At 31.4% G+C, this 26,837-nt stretch overlaps 2 protein-coding genes across 4 annotated transcripts in view; one reads left to right on the top strand and one right to left on the bottom strand.

The window, feature by feature from the left end:
• Nucleotides 1-20,274, top strand: part of LOC107436342 (solute carrier family 23 member 2) — a 30,741-nt gene extending 10,467 nt beyond the window's left edge. For 2 of the 3 annotated variants that reach the window (XM_087151137.1, XM_021146233.4), the window contains exons 2-11: nucleotides 1,606-1,722; nucleotides 3,524-3,681; nucleotides 5,438-5,588; nucleotides 9,266-9,447; nucleotides 10,560-10,680; nucleotides 13,612-13,753; nucleotides 16,796-17,049; nucleotides 17,464-17,737; nucleotides 18,859-18,954; nucleotides 19,922-20,274. In XM_087151137.1, coding sequence (XP_087007263.1) covers nucleotides 1,606-1,722; nucleotides 3,524-3,681; nucleotides 5,438-5,588; nucleotides 9,266-9,447; nucleotides 10,560-10,680; nucleotides 13,612-13,753; nucleotides 16,796-17,049; nucleotides 17,464-17,737; nucleotides 18,859-18,954; nucleotides 19,922-20,172 — 1,746 coding nt within the window. In that variant the 3' untranslated portion in view covers nucleotides 20,173-20,274. Of the gene's footprint in view, nucleotides 1-130; nucleotides 223-1,605; nucleotides 1,723-3,523; nucleotides 3,682-5,437; nucleotides 5,589-9,265; nucleotides 9,448-10,559; nucleotides 10,681-13,611; nucleotides 13,754-16,795; nucleotides 17,050-17,463; nucleotides 17,738-18,858; nucleotides 18,955-19,921 lie in introns of those variants that run through there. The other variant, XM_087151138.1, reaches the window with a different exon arrangement.
• Nucleotides 20,275-23,554: 3,280 nt separating this feature from the next.
• Nucleotides 23,555-26,128, bottom strand: LOC147803436 (uncharacterized). The gene has a single exon (XM_087151139.1). It carries the CDS (start codon nucleotides 25,625-25,627, stop codon nucleotides 24,644-24,646), a length of 984 nt encoding a protein of 327 aa, XP_087007265.1. The 5' UTR covers nucleotides 25,628-26,128; the 3' UTR covers nucleotides 23,555-24,643.
• Between the last annotated feature and the right edge of the window lie 709 nt (nucleotides 26,129-26,837).

The raw sequence follows: 26,837 nt of genomic DNA, 5'->3' as shown, positions 1-26,837 counted from the left end.
CATATATATAGAAAAGGTTCTTTTCTCCATAAAGCAAATAGAACAAAATTGTTTCATTGTTAATATTCAAGTTGGACAAATATTTCTCTCTCGCCGTTGGAACTAACAAAAAGAGTTAGAGGCAATATAATAATAAACTTCCTTCTCACTTAACTCTAGATACATATGTATACATGATTCAATATGGAACCAAAGAAAACTGCAACTTTTTAAAATGAAATGGTAGGTGTAACAGACGAAAATATCATTGGTTTAAACATAAACATAATGCCTAACTTTTATTCGCAAAGTAAGGCGGACGTAACCAGAAAAAAATTTAAAAAATGCAAAAAAAAATTTTTTTTGCCAATTTCTATGTAGCAAATAATTTCTGTAAATTTAAAAAATAAATAAATAACTAGATGTTAAAACTGCTTTAATTACGTCCCAAAGTTAAAGAAAAATTAAAACTTTTAAAATTTAATAGCCTCCCGATACATTTTACAAATTTTTTAAATTTTTCTAGGTTGTAGCCACCCAAGAATAGTGACGATAAATGCTTAATTCAGCTACACAAAATTTTTCAGTTTTCTATTTTTTATTTTAGGAATTTGGTTAATTTTGACTTCTTAACATATTTGCTTTAAATTTTTGAATATATTATGCAACATAGAAATCAGTAAAAATTAGTTTTAATGTTTCGAACTGTCTACAGAAGAAAATGTAAACGTTTTTTTATCCTCCAATGATAAAAAGTTCGCATTTTTTTACTTTTCTCATTGACAGAAAAATAAGTAAAAAAAATAATAATAATAAACTAATTTTTCTTCATACTCTGAAATACTCCTCATTAGATGCAGTATATCACAAAAGAGGACCGGTGACGGATAGGTAGGGCTTCGCGCTTTTGTACCGCCCACACACGCATATATATATATATATATATATATATATATATATATATATATATATATATATATATATATATATATATATATATATATATATATATAAATATATATATATATATATATATACATATATATATATATATATATATATATATATATATATATATATATATATATATATATATATATATATATATATATATATATATATATATATATATATATATATATATATATATATATATATATAAATATTCACAATTTTTTTTTGCCAATTTCTATGTAGCAAATAATTTCTGCAAATTTAAAAAATAAATAAATAACTAGATGTTAAAACTGCTTTAATTACGTCCCAAAGTTAAAGAAAAATTAAAACTTTTAAAATTTAATAGCCTTCCGATACATTTTACAAATTTTTTAAATTTTTCTAGGTTATATATAGGAATATCTAGGATATATATATATATATATATTCAAATGATAATGTTGTGATTATGTTGAAAAGAAATTAAATGAAGTCCAAGAAAACAATGACAATTAAAAAATTTTAAGTTTCGTGGTAGAAGAATATTTTATTTTGATACTTAGTAGTCTTTGATAAAAAAAAATAATATTGTATTTTGATACTTAGTAGACTTTGATAAAAAATAATATTGTATTTTGAAACAGTATTCTGTGATTAAAAATTTTGTTTTAATTGTGCTATTCTTTTTAGTGTTCCGAAAACTGCCCTAGAAGTACAGTAGATGAAGATGAAGATTTAAATAAAGAAATTACTTATAAAATAGATGATGTGCCTCCTTGGTATGTTTGTCTTGTGTTGAGTTTCCAGGTAAGTCAAATTGCTTTCTTACATTTGACAATTTTATAATTGAAAGAACTAGACTAGATTTTGATTTTGAGCTGTTTCAGTTTCCTAAGAACTCATCCAGCTTCATATGAATTAATGCCATGAAACACAACAGACATATTGGCGTAAACACTAAGGAGATATGAATAGGTGATAAAAGAAGTTGAATCCAAGATTTTTCTTAATTGTAGTTAAAATATTTAATATTGTATATGAAATATTTGAATATATAAAATATTTAATATTGTATATAAAACATTTGAAGGGTAGAAAGGCCAAATTGTACGATCATTGAGGAAAAATTTTCTTTAGTGGGTAGTAAAAATATTTTTTCTTTTATTTATAAATTTCTGTTTTTGAAACAGAAAAAAAAATTGTTTTACCTATGATGATAAATCAATAGTTTAAACTTATAATTGAACCGTGATTCAAGTTCTAATAAGCAGTTTTTTTTAAATGTTGTCAAAGTAGCCTAATTTTTAGAGAATTTTTTTTATAATCCCCTTTGAGATCGTATTACATACATGGTCATCTTACTGATCAGAATTAATTTTGTTTGATGACCTAATCTTTGTTATGTTATAATGGAAAAAAAAGATTATAATTTATTAATTAACATAACGTAATTTTATTTCAAACTTTGTAAAACATTATCTTAAATTTTTAGATCTGCAAAGTCTAACTTAAGTAATCTGTGTTGTTCAATACAAAACGATCCGTGTGGTTCTTTGCTGTAGTGGCTGAGAGCAGAGATCGACTGGAACGATGTAAAAACAAATTGGTGGCTATGAGCAGACATAACGCTATAATTTGTGAAACATTTAGTATGGTTCTTAACTGTGGTGGCTAAGAGCAGACATAAGACTGAAGCTAAAAAAAAGCTTTGGTGGCTGAGAGCAGACATATGACTGAAACGGTGTAAAAAAATTTGGTGACTATGTGTAAAAATTAACGAGCTTTTTGGTGTTCTCATAGAGCCAGATACACGGCAGATTTTACAAAATTGTGGTAGTTTTCCACATTGTGTATGAATAAACATAACACTACAATTTGTAAAACATTTAGTGTGGTTCTTTACTGTGGTGGCTAAGAGCAGACATAAGATTGGAAATGTGAAGAAGCTTTGGTGGCTGAGAGCAGACATATGACTGAAACGGTGTAGAAAAATTTGGTGACTATGTGTAAAAATTAACGAGCTTTTTGGTATTCTCATAGAGCCAGATACACGGCAGATTTTACCGAATTGTGGTAGTTTTTCACATTGTGTATGAATAAACATAACGCTACAATTTGTAAAACATTTAGTGTGGTTCTTTACTGTGGTGGCTAAGAGCAGACATACGATTGGAACTGTGAAGAAGCTTTGGTGGCTGAGAGTAGACATTAGACCAGAAATCGTACAACATTATTTTAAATTGTTAGGTCTGAAAAATCTATCAACTTAAAACCTATCGATCGTTTAGTATTGAACAACACGTGCCGTAGTGGCTGAGAGTAGACATAACATTACAATTTGCAGGACATTCGGTGTGGTTCGAACCCCAGTTCACAATGACAATTCGGTGACCACTACTGAGCCATTGCTGATCATTTATTTATTTATTTTATTTATTTGTTTATTTATATTGTTTATTTATTTTATTTATTTGTTTATTTATATTGTTTATTTATTTATTTATTTGTTACTTCCGCCGTATTCTGAAAATTCAGTAACAGAAGTTTCAAACTATCACATGAAATAGTATAAAATTGCAGAGTAAAATTATTTTTTCTTCCTTTGCAGCATTATCTAACGATGCTCGGAGGGACTGTTTCTTATCCGTATTTGGTATGTCCACATCTTTGTATTTCAGAAGATGATCCTACACGAGGATATATTGTCTCAACAACATTTTTCGTATCTGGAATTTGCACATTTCTACAATCAACATTCGGTGTTAGGTAAAAACACTTTTTAAACTATATTAACCGGACTGAGTTTTCTTTTAATGATATTTCGGTGAACGGAAAAAACGCCTGGTTTAAAAAAAAAAAGAAAAAAATACATCGCGAAAAAAATGCACCTAAGATAACACCTCATTAATAATTATATGAATTCAATATGAGATTCAATTCGGGCAGTTATACCAGAATTTAATGCAACTAAATATTTATTCTAATGATTTTTTATTATTTTTCAATATAAAGATTAACTTTATTTATAAAAATTTAGTATCTAAAGATTTAGTATATAAAGATTTAGTATATAAAGATTTAGTATATAAAGATTTAGTATATAAGGATTTAGTATCTAAAGATTTAGTATATAAAGATTTAGTATATAAGGATTTAGTATCTAAAGATTTAGTATATAAAGATTTAGTATATAAGGATTTAGTATCTAAAGATTTAGTATATAAAGATTTAGTATATAAGGATTTAGTATCTAAAGATTTAGTATGTAAAGATTTAGTACATGAAGATCAATTTAATTTTTGCGGAAAAGAACTTTTGCAACAAAACGATTAGGACTTAAGGATTAAGACTAAACTCATTCTATATTTTAACAATTACACTAATCGTATTGGGAAACAATATACTTATAATACTTTTTCAACTAGTTTTTTTTTTTTTTTAATGGTTTAAAATTGAAATCTTTTATCACTTTTGACTATAACTAAAACTTATACGTACAAGGATTAACGACACAAAAAACAATTGTTAATTGATGCGTAATAATACTAATGCACATTATATAATTGTATTTACATAAAATTAAAATTACATAGGGCATTAAAAACGTAATAACTATTTTTTTAAAAAAAAAAACCTAATTACGTTCGAATAATTATTGAAATTCATTAAATTCAGGTACAATGGCCGGAATTGAATTGAATGTTAAATTGACACTATAATTAAAAATGTGTTTTTTACCCGGGGCTTTTGTTTTCCTGCACTTTTTTCTTTGTCAGTACGTTCGTTTGTGATTCGATATTTTTACTTATTCTAGTCGAATTACTTCTAAAAGCATAACTCTGATGAATTTACCTAGATTTTTTTCGAGTTTCTACTTCTTCTCAGATTTACATGGCAACACTGAAACATAAAAATTAAAAAACTTCAATCACAGCATGTAAATTATTTAGCCCTTTGTAGGGCCGTGGAAAATACACTTCGCACTACCTTCACTAACTTTTAAATGTCGAAGGGAAGCTATTTTCCCCCAATAATTTGTGCTGCCATCTGCTGATAACTTCAAAAAATACATTTAAAAAATACCAATGACGGGCTTTGTTCACATAAATGGTGGGTAACAGTAAAGGTTTGCGTGGGTTTAAGAACCAAAGCCAACACTGGGGTGCTATTTTCTCTTTTGTGTAATGCGTTCGTTCATTTGATCATTTCTTATCGATTTAATTTGTACTTATAAGCACAGCATTTATAAACTCCGTTTTTTATGAGCTCAGAAGTTGAAATTTATGACCAATTCTTTACTGAAGGTAAAACTTTGAGAAACCCGTATCCACCACCCAACTAAAAGCATAGGTCTTAAAAATTGAATTAATTTTAGGTAATAAGATATAAATTTCTTTCTATAAATCAATCTCCAACGCAATAATATTTTAAAACAACAAGTACTATAAAAAAGTGGCCCTATAAAAAGGGTTAAGTGCATTTTGTGTTTGAAGTTTATTTTTTATCTATTATTTATTTTTAGACTGCCTATAGTACAGGGGAGTTCCATGGCATTTTTAGTACCGATATTTGCTATCATGAATCTACCAGAATGGCAGTGTCCTCCCATGGATCTAAACTCTACTTTGACTATAGAAGAACGAAGAGAAATATGGATGCCTCGAATGAGAGAAGTAATATATTTAATCAGTAGCTGCTTAAATTATTTACATTATTACTTTTATTCTAATAATTTAGAAAAAAAAGCAACAGAAACTTAGCAAAAGTCTTATTTTTGAGACAAATTACACTGGGGAGCAAATTTTTTGTTAGATTGATTCAAGTACTCGATCTAAACGGTAGTGGCTAAAAAGTATCTTGAATTTCTTGTAAAATGTTTAATAAATAAAAAAAATAAATAAAAAATAATCTAATGATCACGCCGAGGTCAGTCCCGAGGTCAAGAAAAATTAGAGGAGATTTTTTTTTCTTTTTTTCTTTCCTTTCGAAATGTCATGCTGCAAAATAAATAACTGCACTGGGGAAAAAAAATTTTGTTGCATTTATACAAGTACTTGATCTAACCGATGTGGGGATTTCAACTCAGAAAATAATTTTGTTCCCAAAGTTACAGATTTTTTCTAAACGCTATTTTTAGTTTAGTTTATGAACAAGTGTATAAAGAACGTATACGGCCGTGCTTTTGAAAAAACAATGCAAGTGCTACACTATAAATTTCGGGAAAAGTGGTTTGATGTAATGTTAGGAACGCTGAAATACAATTTCCGAAAACGTATACGTATAAAGAACGTATACGGCCGTGCATTTGAAAAAACAACGCAAGTGCTACACTATAAATTTCGGGAAAAGTGGTTTGATGTAATGTTAGGAGCGCTAAAATATAATTTCCAAAAACTGATTAAACACAATTTATTTTTGAAAAATATTTTTTGCAATAGGTAGCTTATCATACAGAAATGTCAAATAAATAAGTCTCAATATTTATTTGTCCCGCAGTGGACTGATCGTTAAGACACGGTTCCCAGCAGATCACCGAAGTCAAGCATCACTGGCTACTGTCAGTGTGCGGGTGGGTGACCACTTGGATCAGCCTGCGTAGGGACCGAGGGTATGCGGTATTGGTCCTCGTTAAACTGTTCTACCGTAAAGTGCTCTACTTCGCGTGCAGGTCGTCGGGCTACCGAAGCGGGGGTGCCATCCCCTCTGCAGAGGATCAAAATTGTGATGGCATGTCTTCTGATCATCCTCAGGGATGTTTCCCAGACCGTCGCCAATAGCCCACTGTGCAGCTCTAGTGCGACGTAAATGAACTACGACTACAACAACAATATTTATTTTTTATTGCTTGGCAGTACAGGTTTAAAAACGTTCAGTGCTCAAAATAAAAAATGGAACACCCTTAATAACTTTTGATCTAATGATCGGATCTTCACGTTCTAGGACTCAATCTTAATGGTTCAAAAGGGTGATCTTAAATTTGTTAATTAGTAAATATAAACGATATTTTAAGTTACAAAATAAGACACAAAAACGCACTTTAAACGAATCTTTCTTTCGAAGGATTCGAATTTCTGAACCTTCAAAACATAGGCGGTGGCCGCAATTTGGGAAAAATGGTCCCCATAGTTTGGTCAGGAGAGCGGTCCAAGGTTTGAACCCCTTAATATTAATTTTACTTTTTACACATTTCGCCGTATCTCGAGAAATTTTTAGGCGAATTAAAAACTTTCTGCACACAATTATAAAATTCGTTAATCAAGAGATAATTCCATACGAAATATAACTTTTAGTTAATATTTACAATTTTTTATTGTATTATTTACTAGTGGTCAAAAATATTTCGAATTACAAGGTATACCATTTTTCACATCACTTTAAATAATGCAATTTTTCAAAATATGAGCGAAATCAGTCGAATAGTTTCTGAGAAATCGAATTTTGAAAAAGTCGTATTTTTAAAATTCAATTTCTCTGAAACTATTCAAACGATCTTGCTCAAATGTTTTATTACATACATATCGAATATTATCGCTTTCTTACTGCCACGTCCTACGCAACAGAGAGATGAGGATACTTAAGGCCTGGTTTCTTAGGACAGGACGCCGTCAGCTTGAAATCAGCGCTAACCTATGATTGGTCCATTTGTGAGTTTGATAGTATACGTCATCGAAAGCTCATCTTAAACTACAATTGCCGTCCAACTCAACTGCAGTTGGATTACAACGTAACGTTAACCACAGAAGCAATGGCGGACAACATCCAACAGCACATTGAAATCAGCCAAGATTTTGATTTTGACATTAAACATAGGTTCTTCATTAAACATAGCACTCTTCATTTAGCTCAGCTATAATGTGTTTTTTCTTGAACAAAGTCATTATTTGTTCTCTAAAACACTGGTCGACAAAAACAAAATCAATACAAATTCAAAATAAATATTTGTTTACGTTATTAACGCATGCGCAATGAGAGATAATGTCTGCGTTGGATCGACTGCTCACGCTGAGCTAACAAAAAAGTATTTTTTTGGCGTCAGCTCTACGTCAACTTTCCGCTGACGCCCAAATAAGGCGCTAGTTCTAAGAAACCAGGCATTGAGCTAACAAACCAGTATTTTGTTGGCGTCAGCGGGACGTTGACGTTCCGCTGACGCCCAGATAAGGCGCTTGTCCTAAGAAACCAGACCTTTAGAATTCACTCTAGTGATTTTCAAGAAATACTGGTTAGGAATTTATTATTAAATTGCATAAAAATTGAAGCTTTAAAGAGGAGCCAATTGCAGATTTGGAAATTAGTGATGATATAGTATCTTAGATCTGTTAAAAACTTCCTCATTCAGGAATTCGTTTCATTCAAATTATTTTGGAAAAAGTACACGAGAGAGTTATGGCGGTTAATTGGCCAAGATAAATTAAAATTCATGATTTTTATTCACTGTTTTTCATAGCATGTTTTAAAGCACTGTGTTGCTTTGAAACATTTAGGCTAGAGCCGCGGTGGTTTAGGGATAGGGTGCGCTCCCCCCAATGAAATCAACCAGGTTTGAATCCCAGCGATGGCTGGTCGATGCGACCACAGCGCGAACGAAAAATATCCTCAGTGATATACGGATAATGACGCCGGTGGCTGAGCGGTAGCGCCTCGCGCTGTCGTGCCACAGGTCCCTGGTTCGATCCTCGGGCCGGGCAAGGTTGACTCAGCCTTTCATCCCTTCAGTGGGTCGATAAATGAGTACCGAGTACCGAGCATGCTTGGGAACTAAACACTGGGGGTTCCGCGTTCGGCTGACCACCTGACCGGAACATCTGCTCCTGCACCCCAGAGCCCAAGGTCAAGAAAACTGAGATGGGCACAGTAGGCCTTGGCCCTCTATGGGCTGTCGCGCCACTGAGTTTAGTTTAGATATACGGATAATGAGTTAGATTCCCCTTGCCGTCAGGCTAACCATGTGAGATTTTCATGATTTCCCTCTCCGTGTAATGCAAATGCGGTTTAGATCTATCAAAAAAGTGCTCCACGAAGGCTTTTTTATCTCTAGTGCTTGATCTATAAGTTCCTTGTCTTCCGGATCGGGTTCAAATCTACAAGGCTACGGAGTTAATGATAGTTGTAAACTCAGAATTGGGTTGGCTGTTCAACGACGGTTATAAATTAAAATATTTTGGTTATGAAAGTAAAAACAAGTTTTTCTTTATTAGCCTTCTTTTATATATGTCGTAGGTAACTCGGGAAATTTGGCAAATTGCTGGCGTCATTTGTTAGTCTTATTGCAATAACGTTGGCAGTTTGCGCAGAATAAGATTTTCCAATTAGCTTAAGACATATACTTTATACGAAATATATATTCTAGGTACAAGGTGCTATCATTGGTGCATCCGTATGTGAAGTGGCCATCGGATTCTTTGGAATCATGGGATTTCTTCTCAATTGGATCACTCCCTTGGCCATCGTACCAACCATAAGTCTTGTGGGCCTCTCTCTATTTGCCGAAGCAGCTCATTCTGCGTCGGGAAACTGGGGAATTTCTATGTTGTAAGTCTAATCATCCTATTTATTCATGGATTAGCCACTCAAAACTAATTTTTGGGCTTATTACTTTTCATCAATTAGGCCACGAAATAATGTATGTTTTGATATGAAAAAAATATTGATTTTCATTTGTTCTTTCAATTGAAATTCGTTTAATGGGAGAAAATAAGATAATTGTGTCCCTATGTACAAGGTTTTTAAAATTTAACTTACTGTAATCAGAGTCTCCTAATTCCAGTTTGCAAAGATCCGAAACAAAAACAAATTCAAAAATCTGTTTACTTAGATCATGGAGACAAAGTTTCTGTTGAAAAAATAATTCGATTTTCGCCATCAGGTAGCAACTTTAGCGCAACAAAAAGAATGATAACATCACAAAATTCAATAACAGAATATTTCATTAAATTACACACCTTTGTTATTTACGTGCATACCTTGTTGGTTAATTGGTTGCATGTATGCATAATTTACATTAAAGTTTAGAAGAACACCACCATCTAGTGGCAAAATTTCGAACTTTGTTTTTACGGTAACTTTATCCCCATAATATACGTTACATTTGCTCGAAATTTCCTTCAAATCCATTTAATAAAAAAAAGAGTACTATACTGATATAGCATAACTGCTTAGATTTCTACTACACATACCTATCTCGGTACATGTACAAAATCTTTTCATTACTTGCCCTTAATCCCAATATGGTTTCGACGTTTCAAATTTGTTACATTTAGTAATTTTTTTTAAATTTTACATTATTATACTAATTAATTTTTTTAAGTAATTGATAAAGCACTAGCCCAGTATTTTCTATACTAGTGTTTTCTTTAATGTTCAGTGCCATTGCCCGGTATTCCCTACAATCATATTTTTCATAATGTATTCTTCGCAATGAATTCTCGAAAGGAAACATTTTCCTACAACTTAAAAAGTGAATGAATATGGTGTATAATAAAACAAAAACATTACAGAATGTAAACTCGAAGCATCGAAATATTTTGAAAGCAGACGTACAGATCTTATCTTTCTCTACCTGTGAGAGAAATTAAGTAATTCATTGCGAATCAGTTTGAAGTTGAAGGACTATTCTAAAAAACAATTGACTGTTTTCTTTTCAGAACAATGCTGTTGATGATTTTATTTTCACAATGTTTGCGAGATGTTTGTATGCCTTATCCCACGTATAATGAAAAGACTGGGTGGACGTTTGGAAAGTTTCCTCTCTTCAAACTCTTTCCTGTGAGTATTTCTGCCATTTATAAACTCAGAAAATACCAACCATCACGCCTCTAGTCCGTTTCTATTTTATGGCTACATTGATTGAAAAGTTGAAAAAATTCAGTAAAAATGACGCTAGATGCGTTGATTTATATTAAAAGATTTTAATTTACGTAATCTAACTCTAACACCACTTACCAAATGACACATAAAAGAATTTAACCTACACTAGGGGCAAAACTAACCTTTAAAAAACACCAGGGCTGCGACAGCCTATTTAAACCGTTTTCTAATAGTTTTACCAATCAAAACTTCTTATAAGTCGATATAGCTTGGTTGGTAGGATGTTAAGCACATGTCTAAGAGGTCGTTGGTTCGATCTTCGCCGGCCGAAGACTCCTAGTGTAGTAAATGGTGACTGGTGCACGTTAAATCTGTGGGGTCACAAAGTCCTCCAAGTTCCTATAATAAACCAATGCCACTGGAGGTACGGAATTGGAGATTGATCGTTCTCTGGTTCAAGTCAAAATTACAATCTATGAATGAGTGAATCGGATGTATAAATGGGCCTGAGTTTTTGTCTTTCTTCTAGTTTCTTAAAATAAAAATCGAATCAATCAAAAATCATGATGCTCTTGAGCGGTTAAAACAATACCTTAAAACTTTAGATACACCTTCACTCCTAATTTTAAATCCTTTTTTTAATCTTTACGTTATTGCAGGCCTCTCTACTGAAATGACGCTACTGAACAATGCACCTTGCGGAGAACGTTGAATATTGCGTGTTGATAAGCTGATGTTCGGATTTTCTTATTTAAGTGTTATGTAACGAGTGTTATATATTTACAAGTATTATAATTAAAGCCGTGGTGGCTCAGGGGATAGAGCGTTCGCATTCTTATGAGGTGAACCGGATTCGAAATTTCTCCCCGTACTTGATCCAGGATTTCCCTTGTCAGCTGGATGGGGTTCAAAATTACAAGGCTATGGAGCTGAACATTAGTTGGCGTAAACCCCTAAAATTGGATCGACTGTTCAACGACGGTTATATAAAAAAAAAGGTATTATAATTAGAACCGTGGTGGTTCAGAGGATAGAGCATTCCCCTTCCGATGAGGTTAACCGGGTTCGAATCCCATCGATGATTGGTCGATACGAATTCCGCACTAGACTCGCAAAGACCACAGTGCTGGCATAAAATATCATCAGTGGTATACGGATCATGGGTTACAGTTCCCTTGCCGTCATTCTAACTGTGGGAGGTTTTCGTGGTTTTCCTCACTATATAACGCAAAATGCGGGTTAGTTCCCTCAAAAAATCATTCACGAAGGCAAATTTCTCCCAATACTTGATCCAGGAGTTGTTTCTGGATTGGGTTCAAAATTACATGGCTACCGAGATGAACATTAGTAGTTTTAAACCCAAAATTGGGTCGGCTGTTCAACGACTGTTATAAAAAAAGTATTTTTTTTTTTTTAATTTTAATAATTTAATTTAGTATAATAAATTTTTAAACAAGGCAGACAAATTTCTGCGTAACTTCTACCTTGTGTGTACGAAATATGACGCTCGTACACACAAGGTAGAAGTTACGCAGACGGCGGGTAAATATAACGCTCGTAAACATAAGGAGACCTATGGATGCCGACTAAATACGAAGCTCGTAACGAAAGGGTAAATAATACATTATGGTAGATAAGACTGTTTTGTATCTGGGAATTAACAGAGATGTAAACTTACTGCACTTAGGTATGAAATTTTTCCTACAGGTAGTAAAATTTGTGTTCTAATGTCTGATTAACAATTTTGACTTGTTTTTAAAATATTTTTCCCACAATTACATATAAGTAATAGAAACGTTCATATGTAACATCACTTTATAAGGAATGCAATTTTACAAGGCAAAATATAGAATCTGATCGAAATCAGTCAAATAGCTTCTGAGAAATTAAATTTTAAAAAAGCCATAATTTTAAAATGTAATTTCTCAGGAACTATTCGACCGATTTTATTCAAATTTTTTATTTAGCTATATAAAATTGCATTCTTTAAAATGATTTAAAAAATTATATACCTTACAGTTCAAACTTCTTTCGGTTATTATTAAGTAAAATAATAAAAAATAAATAATAAAATATTTACTGAAGGCTAATTTTTGCATGAAATTATCTTTGGATAAACGAATTTCATAATTGAGTACTAAAAGTTTTCAATTTGCTTAACATGTTCACGACGGGAAAAGTGAAAATACTTGTCCGGGAAAATAGAAAATACTGGTAGAAGAATATTAGATAATATTTGGGAGGAGTTAATCTATTCTCAACAATAACAATTCACTGTAAGGAAATTTACCACGGCGAAGAAGCAATTCAATATAAAAATTGCATCCGTTAAAAACAATTGGTAGTTATGGATTTTTATTATTCCCGGAAAAAAACTAAAAAAAGAAATTTATTTGTTACCAGTTTTTACTCTGGTGCGCCGCCAAGATGAGAAAATCTAGCGAGACCCACCGGTGGGTCACCCCGGCGTGAACGTGTTAAGTTAGACCTTGCAGATCTAAAAATTTAAGATGGTGAAATACTCATATACTAAGTAAAATTAACATTAAGGGGTGCAAACTTAGCAACGTTCTCATGACCAAACTATGGGGGCCATATTTCCCAGATTACGACAACCCCTATATTTTGAAAATCAGATATTGAAATCCGTCACACAAAAAAAGTATATTTATTCAGAGAAAGTACGTTTTTGTACTAATTAGAATAAAATACCGTCTGCACTAATACAATATTTGAGATCACTCCCATAGACATTTAAGACTGAGTGATTCGATCAACGTGAAGATTCGATCATAGATCCAAAAACATTCAGGGTGGTTCGTTTTTTATTTTGCGCACTGTACATTAGAGAAAATATTCTTATAATGTATGTTTTTCTATTTTATGTAGGTTCTATTGACTATCCTGATGTCATGGTCTCTATGCGCAATTCTCACAGCCACTGGAGTTTTCTCTGAGGAGAATCCTGCGAGAACAGACAGTCGATTATCTATTTTAAGAGCAAGTCCCTGGATAAGAATTCCATATCCAGGTGAGCAATACCCAGATTTTTAATTACATGGCCGCCAACTTTTACGATTTTCTTTAAATATTTTTCATAAGTGATAGTTAGAAAGCAGAGCGAAAGGTATTAGCAATTTTATAAATTTTGTCAGGCTTTTTAAAAAATAAGGCATAACTATATCAGGGTTCTTATATGTGGTTTCTAACATTTTCGCAGCCGATCCCGCGCTAGCGTGAGACGAAATTTTTCGTAAGAGTTTGTATTAATAAGACAGACCAAGTGATAGCAAGATGCTTATTATCGCCCAACTATTTTTCCAGAATATATATTTCCTCCCGACAATAACACATTATTTATTGAAATTAACTTATTATGAATTTTAAAAGCCAAAATGGTAGCTAAAATAGGAACATTTTACCTTGATTTTATCTTTATCGATGACCACTTTTCAGTGTATGTAACAAAGCATAACCATTTTGTATGTAACTTTGTTGACAGTGTATTGTATACATTAGAAAAACTAACATTGTAAATATTAGAAAAATTAAAATATCAAAAGAATGGTAGCTCATAAACGTTTAAATCAAGCGGAAGTTTTCTTACGTTACCTACATTTTAAGTTTTTTAATATAACAAACCACTTTGCTTGTCAAATTTAGCTGGGCACTTGAACCAAGCATTTACCATCACCTGCTACATCAGAAAGCCTCCACACGGTTTTTTTATTAGTCGGCGTAGACTATTTAAATAGTGAACCAGTTGTGCGCATGAACCCAAATTCTATTTTTAAAGGAATTAAGAGAAATTTATCATATATGTTTGAGTATTGAATCTGTAGTGGTTGACAAATAAATAAGACAAACCAATCATATTCCTAAATTAAACAAATTTTTGGATATATATTTGCTAACACCTTCCAATTGTTAATAGATTTTCTATTAAATAGCTCTTTCGTAAATTGGTTTATTTTCACAGTGGTCTGATCAGACTATCTATAAGAAACCGTGTGGATGCTTTAAGTTATAGGAGGCGTTCATAAAAGTCAAGGGGGTTACTGAATAATGTAAAATGAAAAAAGTTTCATATAAAAAAAAAAGTGGGTACGAATTGATTTATTAAAGAAATCGATCGTTAAATCGACTAACTTGACAATGAATCTTCTCATAAATACTGTGGAAACCAGAACTAAGTACCAACAAGACCATCTCATTACTTGCATCAACCTTCTTCATCTGTCTAATTAGCCCTTGAGCGACTAGACTTTTGGGACCTTAGGGGCTTATGGAACGACTAGAGTACTAATGTAATTTGGTGAATGGTATACTCCCGAGTCGAGGATCATCTTAATAGTCATTTACTCTCTTTAGAAGTATCCATAAGTTAATATGATAGTTGTCATCATCATCATCAATATTTATCTGGGAGCCTGGGGCCGTTAGCGGCCTTTTTCCCATTCGTCTTGAATTGTGATCTTTAGGGTGGTTCTTTCTGATAATTGGAATGCAGTTGGAGTAAAAGGAATTTAAATATTTTGAATTTTAGATAAAATTACGTCACTACAAAAGTAAGCTGCCATCGGCCTGAGGTCTTCTCCTAAGTTTTCAAAAGTAAAAATTTCGTTGAATCCTGCGGTGTCACAATTTATGGTTTTTTCAAAAAATCTGAAATTTAGCTTTGCAATATGATGATCTAAAGAATCTATGTTGAGGTCGCGATGTATGTTTTAATTTCTGATAAACCATCTTGCTTTTGTTATTTTCCTGAGGATTTTGTTCTGGCACGTTTTGAGTTTTTTAAGGAGTGATGTGGAGATGTTGCACCAAGCTGGAGATGCATAAGTCAGGATGGGACGGATCATTGTAGTAACGTTTAAGTCTAAGTTTCATTTTTGGGTTCTGAAGAAGGATTTGTAATCTGTGGCAGTCTGCTTGTACTTTGTTGATAACTGTTTTGGCGTGATCTTTCCAATTAAATTTACTGTTAATGACCAGACCAAGGTATTTAATATGGTAGTTGTCGACTTCATGGTTAAAATTAGAATGATTAGTTAGTAAAAATAAGTGGTAAAACAATGGATTCATTTTGTTAGTTTTATATTAGAGATACATCTACCACGATATATTAGAAACATTAAGTTTTAAATTACAATATTGGTGGAACGGAGCACTAACACGCAGAGCTGCACTGACCGATTCATCGAATCTATTTGGTCAGGTACTGGAAAGTCATGAAATTTAAAATCTCACGTTGTTTGATGTAAATGCATAACTATAGTGCGATGTCTGAGAAAGGGAATCCCTTCAGAATTTGTCTTTGTTTATATTTAGAACAACAACAACAAAATAATAACTTTATGAGGATTCATTAATTAAAGAAAAGAACTAAATGTGAAGTTGTATCACAATGAGATTACTTGATGTTTGACAAAAAGTAGTTTGAATATTTTATTCGTATTCTTAAATTCATCAATAATTGATTTTGTAAATTTAAAAAAATTTCAAAGATTAATAATTGTTTGTCTTATCTAAATAACCGTAAATAAATGCAAATTTGAAAAATTTTGTTTGGAGGTATGTCGTGTTTGGAGGATTTTAACTTTAACGCAAAGAGACACAGGTGTTTAATGCCGTAATTCATAACCATAAATTAATAAAATGCAAAATATAATATTTTTCACTTATTTTGACCTAAACTAATAAAAAGTTATGAAAAAATTATGAAAATATGTTTTATAAAAATTTTGCGTCAAGGGCTTAACCCATTAATGCCTAATCGTAAGAAGAGTCTATATATGAAAAATACATAGTTGAAAAAAGAAAAAAAAAGGTAATATATTTATAGTATTATCAATATGGTTGAAAAAAATATCTTATCTTTGTACATTATATATATCTTATAATTGTAAATAAATATTAATAATAAAATACACATGTTAGATCCTTTTTACTTTTCAAAAAAAATTGAACTGTCCTTCTATGAGGACAATGGGTTAGTTTTGGGTAATGCAAATGAGTTAAATTTGTACTCAACTTTATCAAACAATAATAACATATGATCTTTCAAATGCAGGTCAATGGGGAATGCCAACGTTCACATCAGGAGCAATGGTAGGTGTTTTGGCTGGCGTCCTGGCATCAGCAATAGAATCAGTTGGCGATTATTATGCTTGTGCTCGGCTGTCAGGAGCTGAATCACCCCCAAAACATGCCATCAACAGAGGGATTTTGATAGAAGGTATAGGATGCATCGTTGCCGGACTATTTGGTACGGCGAGTGGAACCACTTCATTCAGTGAGAATATTGGGGCTATAGGCATTACAAAGGTAATTTGCTGAAGTAAAAATAAGGTTTTACCAATCAAAAACCTCCTATCGATTAAAATAAATTAATTTAATGATTTTAACCCAAGTACCTAGCGTCCTTTTAAAATGAAGGTTACATTTTCCAAAGCTGAAAAAAATGGTAGCTCAAGTGGTGACACAAAATAATTAGGATTTATGAAACAAAAACATGATATTTCTGTCTTCTAATTATTAATTATATAAATGTTTACATTTATAACTGAAATCGAAGTACAGAGCTTCTTAAAGCGATGGGTAACAGAGAGCAATATCCACAAGATGGAAGCAAAAAAGATTATTGATAAATAAGAAAGACTGCTAGTCAATTAAAAGTTAAATCGAGAGGATAAGTCTTGTAAGAATGTCAATAAATAATGTCATATTTATTTATTACAGGTGGCCAGCCGCAGAGTGATACAATACGGGAGTATATTGATGATTATGTTCGGAATGTTGGGAAAATTTGGAGCCATCTTCGTGACCATTCCTGGTCCCATTCTGGGCGGCATATTCTGCATAATGTTTTCCATGATCACGGCTGTTGGTCTTTCTACTCTTCATTTTGTAGATCTGAACTCATCTCGGAATCTCTTTGTCCTCGGATTCTCGATATTCATGGGTCTCTGCCTGCCTAAATGGATCCAGTCGAATCCAGAATTTATCGACACGGGTAATTATTTTCACTGAAAATTGGTTTGAATTTTTTTTTTTTTTTCATTAGTAGATGACACATATCCATCCTATTAGCGATAGCAACGCTCCAATGCGCCCTCTGGGGAGAAGAAAAGTTCTGTCTCGACCCTTCCCTCTCCTCCGTTGTATATTTTATTTTGTTTTATATCCGTCGTTGAACAGCAGACCCAATTTTGGGTACTAATGTCCAACTACTAATTATCGACTACTAATGTCCAACTCCGTAGCCTTGTAATTTTGAACAAAATCCAAAAGACAAAGTAATTCCTGGATCAGTACCCCCAGAGGTATGATTTGTCACGGGAATATGGAGGATTTTGACTCGACAGATTTTGCATCAGTCACCATTTACTACACGGGGGGAGTCTTCAGCCGGTGCGGTGGGGATCGAATCCATGACCTTTTGGACATGGGCCCGGTGCCCTACCAAGCACGCTATCCCGGCCCCTCCTCCGTTGTATAGGAATGTACTACGATATTTTCCCCTTTCTTAATATTTTTCGTAATTTAATTGTTAAAAAACACTTTCTTTTTTAATTTTTACAAGCTTTGTTTTAGAACTATGTTAAATGGGTTTTCAGTTCCATAACTTAGAAGTTTTTAAACTCTTTGAAAATCAAGATAGAAACTAACGTACTTCCTTCTTCCATGACTCTCCACTCGCAAATGGTGAAAGTATGCAAAGTTCTCCTCTACACCACCTGTAGCCCATTTTTATCGCCAGTGTTACTACAACAATGTATTTTATTATTCTTTGAATGCAATATATGTGATGTAAAGAGCGTGGAGTTGGACAATATTTTCTAAATGGACTGAATCAAACTTAGAATTTATAGAAAACGAAAAACATAAAAAAATTTATTCGTAAAATTTTGAATACATAAATATATAAATTAGAAGTTGTCGCTCAACCCTCATTCGCCCAATATTCCTGACTGAAGAGAACACATAAAAGTGTTGTCTCAAGAAATATATTAATAATTGATTAAAAAAAAATTAAACTCGATATTTAATTTAAAAATGTGATTTTGGGTACCCTTCCTTTTCACTTCTATGCACACTTCTTTCTTCCTGAAATTGTTTAACTTTTTGATTCAGGTAACCAAGCTGCTGATCAAGCTCTCACTATACTACTGAGTACAAATATGCTCGTTGGAGGATTCATCGGATTTTTGATGGACAACATCATTCCAGGTAAATTCGCTTTTTTGTGAAACTCCAGGTAAATAGTACAAATTCCAAAAAAGGACATGCCGCGCCAAACATATGTTTTTAAAAGATTGAAAAGCAAAATAAAATCAGATAAAATGGTGAATACTCTAAAACAGTGTAAAGGTAAATGCATTCATAAGGGGATAAAAATAGTAAGCACTATAAAACAGCTATATACAAATAATATAAAATATCAATATAGCGAGAAGAAATGCGAAGATAATGAAACGAAAAATCTGTCTCTTGCGACGATTTTGGTGGAATAAAAAGGGCGTCGTGTAGTAGTTGAGATGAGTTCTTTTTTCATGTAGATTCGTGTTTTGTACTTATAAAGGCAAAAGAGAAGATTTAAAACTTCAGGAGCGTTTAGATTAACGGAACAGTAAAATATTGGATCATATTTCGAAAAGACTTCGCTAAATTAAAAATTATTTCAAAATTCCAATTTTTTTAATTTACAGAAACTACACAGAATTGCTAAAATTTTTACGAAATGAAGAAAACTTTAATATTTGAAAAGTTTTGCAATATTAATAATATTTAAAAAGTTTTGCACCCAATACAATTAGAAAATAAAATGAATAAATTTTAATGGAAAAAACAGAAAGGTTCTCTTCAGGACACATTTCTTTACCTAGTGATATTTCGAAATAAAAAATAATTATCCTATGATAAAAATCACTATTATATATATATATCACTATATATATATATATATATATATAAAGAAGGATTGATGTAGGTATTTAATCAGTCGTAAGTTTAAGTCTTGATTGTTCAAATATAATTATTTTCTAATTATTTTTTAATATAATTATTTTGAAATTCTTTGTTTTATATATCAATCAAAAGAACAATTATGAATGTGTATATTAATAGATGGGTATAAAAGTAAAGCACATGAATGCAATCAACTAAAAAAAATTATTATTTTTTTTTAAATTAACAGGTACAGATAAGGAAAGAGGTCTTATTGCTTGGCGCAAACAAGGCGAGGTATATAGCAGCACTAGTATAACTTTAGCACCAAAAACATACAACATTCCAGGCATTACTTCATACTTAGAGAAACACACTATGTTTAATCTTTTACCAATCAGTCCAACTTACCAAGAAGGAAGTCTGAAAAGCAGGATTGTAGTCCTAAAAGAATATTTCTCAAGAAAGAAACAGCCAACTGAAAGAAATGAACCGATTTGATTTGTAATAAAGTCCTAAATTAAATTTAATGTATATTGTAAATAACATTTTTTATGTGTAGTAAAATATTTTTGATACTTTTAATAAACTATATTTATGATATGTTATTCATTTACCTTAAACTCGTTTTACAAATAACTAATTTTATATTGTTTTAATAATATATGTCGATATTTACTGTTAAAAAGAATTGGTGTCTTTCTCGAATACATTCCAATATTTCTAATTATTTTTCTTTAAATACAAAAAATACAATATAAATTATTCCTCTCTCTTTTTACATGTTACAAGATATTATTTTTCTTTATTACATGGGAAAAAATTGCTTTAATAAATAAGAACATCCTCTAGTTTGTTATAGCAATAATAATCAAACCGAAAATTCTAATTTCCCACAATAATTAAATTGATAGCAGGGAAGTTCAGAGTGTGAGGCAGCAACCCCTAACATATATCCATTTAAATATACAAAAGACTTTAGACAACTTAAGTATACTAAAACTTTTTAATCTGTAATTAGCTTACTAGTATAATTTTTATTAAGTAAATCTTCTTTGGTGGTGCAACAGTCCTGGGTGGGCCATGGCCTTCTCAAGAATTTTCCTCCAGGCCTATCTATTGTTTGTCCCCATTCATGGCGAAAATACTAAATAAATACTCAAGTAAAATATTTTTAAGAATCTTATTAATATGCTTATCAAACAAATTTAATGATGACCATTGAAATTGAAATATTTTTTACATTTAAAAATGTTTGTTGAAAATAATAAATTTTTACGAAAAAGAAATATCTAAATACATTTACATTAAAACGAATTAAAATTTTTATAAATGAGCGGTTATTTTTTAAAGTGAAATAAGTCCATTTGAGTTGAAAATAATTATTTATCCCTTTTTACGATTTTAATTATCTTTATTGTATTTTGAAGTTAAATTATAGTATTAAATACAAACATCCAAATTTCTAATGTTTTTAAATTCATTCATATGCTAATCCTTCAATTTCTTGATACAGGAAAAATAGTTTTATTCCATTTTTGAAAGTAAGGGTACAAAAATACATCCTTCAAAAAATTTTCCCCCTTAATTTAATAAGTTTCTTTTTTCATCTCCAGACATTACATTATTATAACCCTCATTCCTAATCCATAAGTTTGTTCCAAGCATCCTGGATCGACATCCTCACATATCTACATGCCACTGAATAGAGCAAAATAATTGTTGTTGTTGTTACTTGTGCTACTTGCCAGCAAGGCTGATTTAAGTCAATTGTATTTCTAAGGCAGAGGGTGTGTTTTTTTTTCTTTTTTCAGCGGCACCATCTATTGTCAAAAATAAGCCACACAAACGTCACAGCCTGTTTTACAGGAAAGACTCAAACCTACTCCATTCATCTACAGATCGTAATTTTTACCTGAATCAGAAAACGCTCTAATTCTAATTCAGTACCCCCAAGTATATTGATTTGTTATAGGACTTTGGAGGACTTTGTGACACTGTCAGATTTAACAAGCACCCCTCACCATTTAATACGTTGAAAATCTTTGGCCGGCGGGATTCGAACTCACTTTCTCATGAACACAAGTCCAACGTCCTACCAACCAGACTATCTTGTTCCGAGTAAAACAATGATTAATCAAACAGAATTTATTTAATTTTGCCAAAACTTTAAAAATTTACCATCAGGCACAGATTATACGATCCTAATAAAAATTACACAAAAGTTGAAAATTGATTTTTATTAGCATTCACTCTTGAACAAGCAAACTCAGTGTTTTCACAATTCGAAATACAGTCAGATCCTATAGTGAACCGTCTGAGAACCCAGCAATAAGTTCATTATAAATGATGGTTCACTATCATGTAGAAGGAAACCTTAAATATGTCTGAGGCTGTTAAATTGTTATAAGCAGGCTGCTGCACCATTGGTCAGAGTGAAAATTGACTTGAGTGTGAGTTAGGCTTATATTTTCAAAGTCTTGTTTCTCAGTATTAGCTAACCAATGAATCTTATTACTTTCAGGCTTGAACATTCTAAAGAGGCCTCACTCCACTTAGAACACAAAGCCTCATGCTCTCCTTTTCTTAGCACTTGTGCTTGTTACAAGTAATCTTTTAAACAAATTCATAGAACATTTCTGTCATTATGTTTTAGCTTATAATAAACAGGACTAGGATGCCGATGTGCTAAAATTTCTCATAAAATGCAAAAAAAGTCTCTTCTTCTTGGGCACTACAGCCTATGATAGGCCAAGGCCGTCCAGATAAGTTATTGCCATCTTAATTTATTCTGTACCATGGCCTTCCAGTTAGTTATTCCTATTATCGTTAGGTCCTTTTCAACTGTGTCCAGTCACCTAGTCGGTAGAGGACCCCTTTATTCTTGTACCTTCTGGTTTAAAAAAAGTTTTTTTGTGGGGTTTTGGTCTTCAGATCTATAAAGGTATCCCAGCCATCAAATGTGATTGGCCTTAATAACATGTCAAAAAAATTAAATAAAAAAGTCTCAAAAAACCATAAAAAAAATTTACCTAAAATAAAAAATAATGCCCTTAAAAAATTTAAAAAGCATGCTTCGTATAAATTTTTTTTAAATTATAAATTGAAACTTGTGTTTATAAAATTAATAATGTATAGCATGAAGAAACAATGCAAATGAATATGTAATTTATAAATAAAATATCGATAAATTCCTGATAAAGGTAACTAAAAATTTATCGATTTTTTATTACAATCTTCAAGAAATTCCATTCCAAAGAATAAATTCCATTAAAAAAAATTTCAATAATTGGTCAATTGCTCAAAAGCAATTTATTTTATCTTGAAAAACTCTATTCAACATCAACACTTGTTATTGGAGGAAATTTAAAATAACAAACACCAATGCAAAATTTACACCAATTTATAAAAAGAAGAAGAAAAAAAATCACATAATGCTCTTAAATTAAAAAATATAATGGAAATTTCATGAAAAAAAATTTAAAAAAGGAAAAAAAAATCTGAGATATAAAAAAATGAGCAAAAAAAGACATGAACGATTTTCTGTAAAAGAAAAAATAACCAAATATGCAAAAAAGACAGTATGATCTACATCCTAGCCCTGATAATATACTTTAAGTCATAACATAAACATATGTAATTGGGGGAAATTTAAAATAAAAAAATTCAAATCAATATTTATCTTTAATAAAGAAAAAAAAATTATCCATAAACAAATTATTTTCAAAAAAAATGTAAAACATAAAAAAATAACAAACAAAAAAAAAAAAAGTCAGGAATAATACCCTATATAAGGAAGAAAAGAAAAACTAAATATGCATTTATCATCCCTGATAATAATTTAAAGTCATAATAGCAAATAACAGGCCACAACTGCAACATGTAATTGTTAATAATTATATTTATACTCATGGCAATTACAAATAATTACATTTGTATACAATAGCATTGACTGCAAAAACTTGATGTGTAATGATGATCTCAGATATAAATAGCTAAGTTGCAACATAAATAACTAAAAGAATTTAGTTAAATAAATTAATATATTTTACAAGGAATATCAAACTTTCATAACAATTTCACTCAATTCCTTAGTATTTAACACATAAACACAACTCAGTAAAAAGATTGCCAAGGGGAACCTTATATTATATTTTCCCCTTTGAGTTCACAAAAATTAGGGTTCACACCAGTATGGTGACAATCGGTGCCAAGTGTTCTACAAATGTCGCTAAAATAATGTGCATAAGCAACAAATTTTTTGCCTTGAAATATGTGTGGAATTTAAAAAATAGTAAGGAAAAAAAATTTTTTTGCACTCATCAAATTCCATGCAATTTTAAAAAAAATTTTACTAATTTTATTGTTCTACTCTTGGTATGGAATTCAAATGGAATAATTGTGAGTGTCTGGTACAAAAACTTTTATATTGAAATGTTTACATTTCAAGCATACATGTTGTGCTCTGCTTGTTATTCAAGCAATGGAAGTATAATTATTCATAAATAAAACAATATTCTTTGTTCACTGATTATTTAAAATTTTATAATTTTTACATGCTCAATTTTTCATATAATAATTTGTTAACTCTTACTTTCTCTGTTTTTTTCATTTACTTATTTAATTGGTTTCAGCATTGAAATATCTTCGTTGAATCCATTTGCTAATATTATTTTTGCTTATTCTTTCTCTTAATTTTAATAAATGCTAACCTTCAATCATTATAAGGTAATGAACCTAATTAGTTTTAAGGTGTTATAAATATTAATTAATAATTTTTGATATGTAACATAACAAAATTATGCAATTGTAAAGTTCAAGTTTTTTTTCCTCGCATTTATCGACCATAATAAATTTTTGGACTACTATATGCTACCTAGTTGGTCCTATTGGACTATTAAATTTTCATTGCTGGTGTGAACCCTAGAAATAATCAAAATTGTAGTCTTTTATATAGCACGCCAAGAATGTTTTATACTTCAATATCTTCAACAGGCTCAATTTTCACAACATCAGTACAAACTACATTTAACGGAAAAGATTTAGCTTTCAGACCTGCATGCCAGCGATAATGTCGGTTGAGGTGACCACTTTGTGTAAAGCTTTTGTGGCAAATGTCACAAATATGTGGCCTTTGATTCGTGTGAGTCAAGTAATGACGATTAAGTTCACCTTTAAAATAGAAACCTTTGTCACATATATCGCAACGATGAGGCCTCACTTTACTATGTGTAACTAAATGTTGACTCAGGCGAGATTTATCAAGGAAACTTTTACCACATTTTTCACATTTAAAAGGCTTTAATTGAGTATGGATCAAACTGTGAGCTTTTAACTGATGTTTTAACCCAAAACCTCGATTACAAATTTCGCAAACATGAGGCCTTTCTTTAGTATGCGTAATCTGATGCCTATCAAGGTTTCGCTTCTCTGCAAAGCACTTGAAACATAGAAGACAAATGAATCGACTCAAATCTTCCTTAGTATCTTTTTCACTTTCACATGGTTTAGATTTTTCCATGTGTATTTGTTGATGTTTCTTCAAATTAGCCCGCTGGCTAAAATTCCTTTCACAAATTTCGCAAGTATAAGGCTTTTCTTTAGTGTGAGTGCGGTAATGTCTTCTAAGATCTCCTTTCACCGGAAAACGTTTACCACAGACATCGCAAGCATGACGTTTATCTTTAGTGTGAACAAATATATGCCTCCGCAAGTTACTACGATGACCAAAGGTCATATCACAATATGCACAGGCATAAGGCTTGGTGTGAATTTCTTGGTGACTACGTAAAGCTTTATATGAATTGAAACGTTCACCACAGTCATCACATTCAAATATTTGAGGAGCAATGTGGCATAATATGTGCCATTCCAAATCTTTCCTTAGAACACTTTCACCACACACGTGACATTCCTCACGACCATCAGATTTTAGTGATTTATCAGAAAAATCCATTTTATAACTAAAAAAATATACACATTCAAAGTTTTATGAGAGAAAACAACGAAAATAAGAATATTCAAGACCAATAGATGTGAAAAGTGATCAACACAGCTAAAAGTGATCAACAGAAGTGAATATTGATCAAGTGAATAGTGGATCAAAATAAGAACACTTAATCCCAATTATATAAAAACTTGGATAGTGATGGATCATTTAATTATAATATCATAACGGTGTTGATAGTTTTTGATAACAAGCTCAATAACATTATTTCTCTAAAAATAACTATGAATTTAAATTGCATAAAATATTTTGCGTTTCTTACAATTCAAATGGCGATTTCACAAAATAAGACACCAATTTCTATAAACACCAACAAACAGCGAAATCGTACAAGAAGAAAATAGCAAGTTTCAACCGACGATTTAATTTAATAAGCAATAATAATAATAAGAATTTTTCTAGGGATAGTTCAAAACAATACGTATCATGTACTGCAAGCAGACAAAATTAATTTACAAATAGATCATCGTAATAAATTGAAAAAACGGAGAGCCTGAAACGTGACGTTTTTAAACATTCTTAATATGTTTCAAAATAATAAACTGAAAAAACTCGTTGTACGCGTTGATTAAGGAATGTATTTGAAAATGGACTATGTCGATGTCTGGGTGAGCTGACTTAACAAATGATCCATGAAAAAATAATTTGTAACTTTTAATTATTAAACAGCTAAATTTTTTTGAAAAAAATAATGATTTCATTAAGTTAATAGAATAACTTTGTCTTAATATAATTTAAATTTTGTTACTTAATGGTGTGAGCACATCTGGACAGAAATAGGTACCTAACGTCATTTTAAGTACGGAGTGTCTATTGCACCGATTATCGGCGCAGTAAAATTCATTTTGCTATCGTACCGATCAAATTTTCAACCAATCATAGAGCATATCTGTCCACGTGACTCTCCGATTTTTTTTTCAAAAATAATTTAGCTCTGTTTATCATAGCAAGGCTAAACTCGATCTGCCGCTGACGCTTGGCAGTACAGGCTACGTCATTTTCACTCAGAACAATAGATTTGACTGCACCTGCAAAAGGGACTGAGCTCACCGCTAGGCGGCACTGAGAGCCGAGGTTAAATCTTTGTTTATTTACATACCTTTCAGTTGCGCCGCTCGTTTTTTCGTCAAATTATTTCAAATGTTCAATACAAATATTT

The sequence above is a fragment of the Parasteatoda tepidariorum genome, chromosome 9, assembly GCF_982258835.1.
Source record: "Parasteatoda tepidariorum strain Cologne lab strain chromosome 9, Ptep-v5.0, whole genome shotgun sequence".
NCBI classification, from domain to species: Eukaryota; Metazoa; Arthropoda; class Arachnida; order Araneae; family Theridiidae; genus Parasteatoda; species Parasteatoda tepidariorum.
Note: the sequence above shows the minus strand (reverse complement) of the source record. Positions and strands in the feature narration are given on the sequence as shown.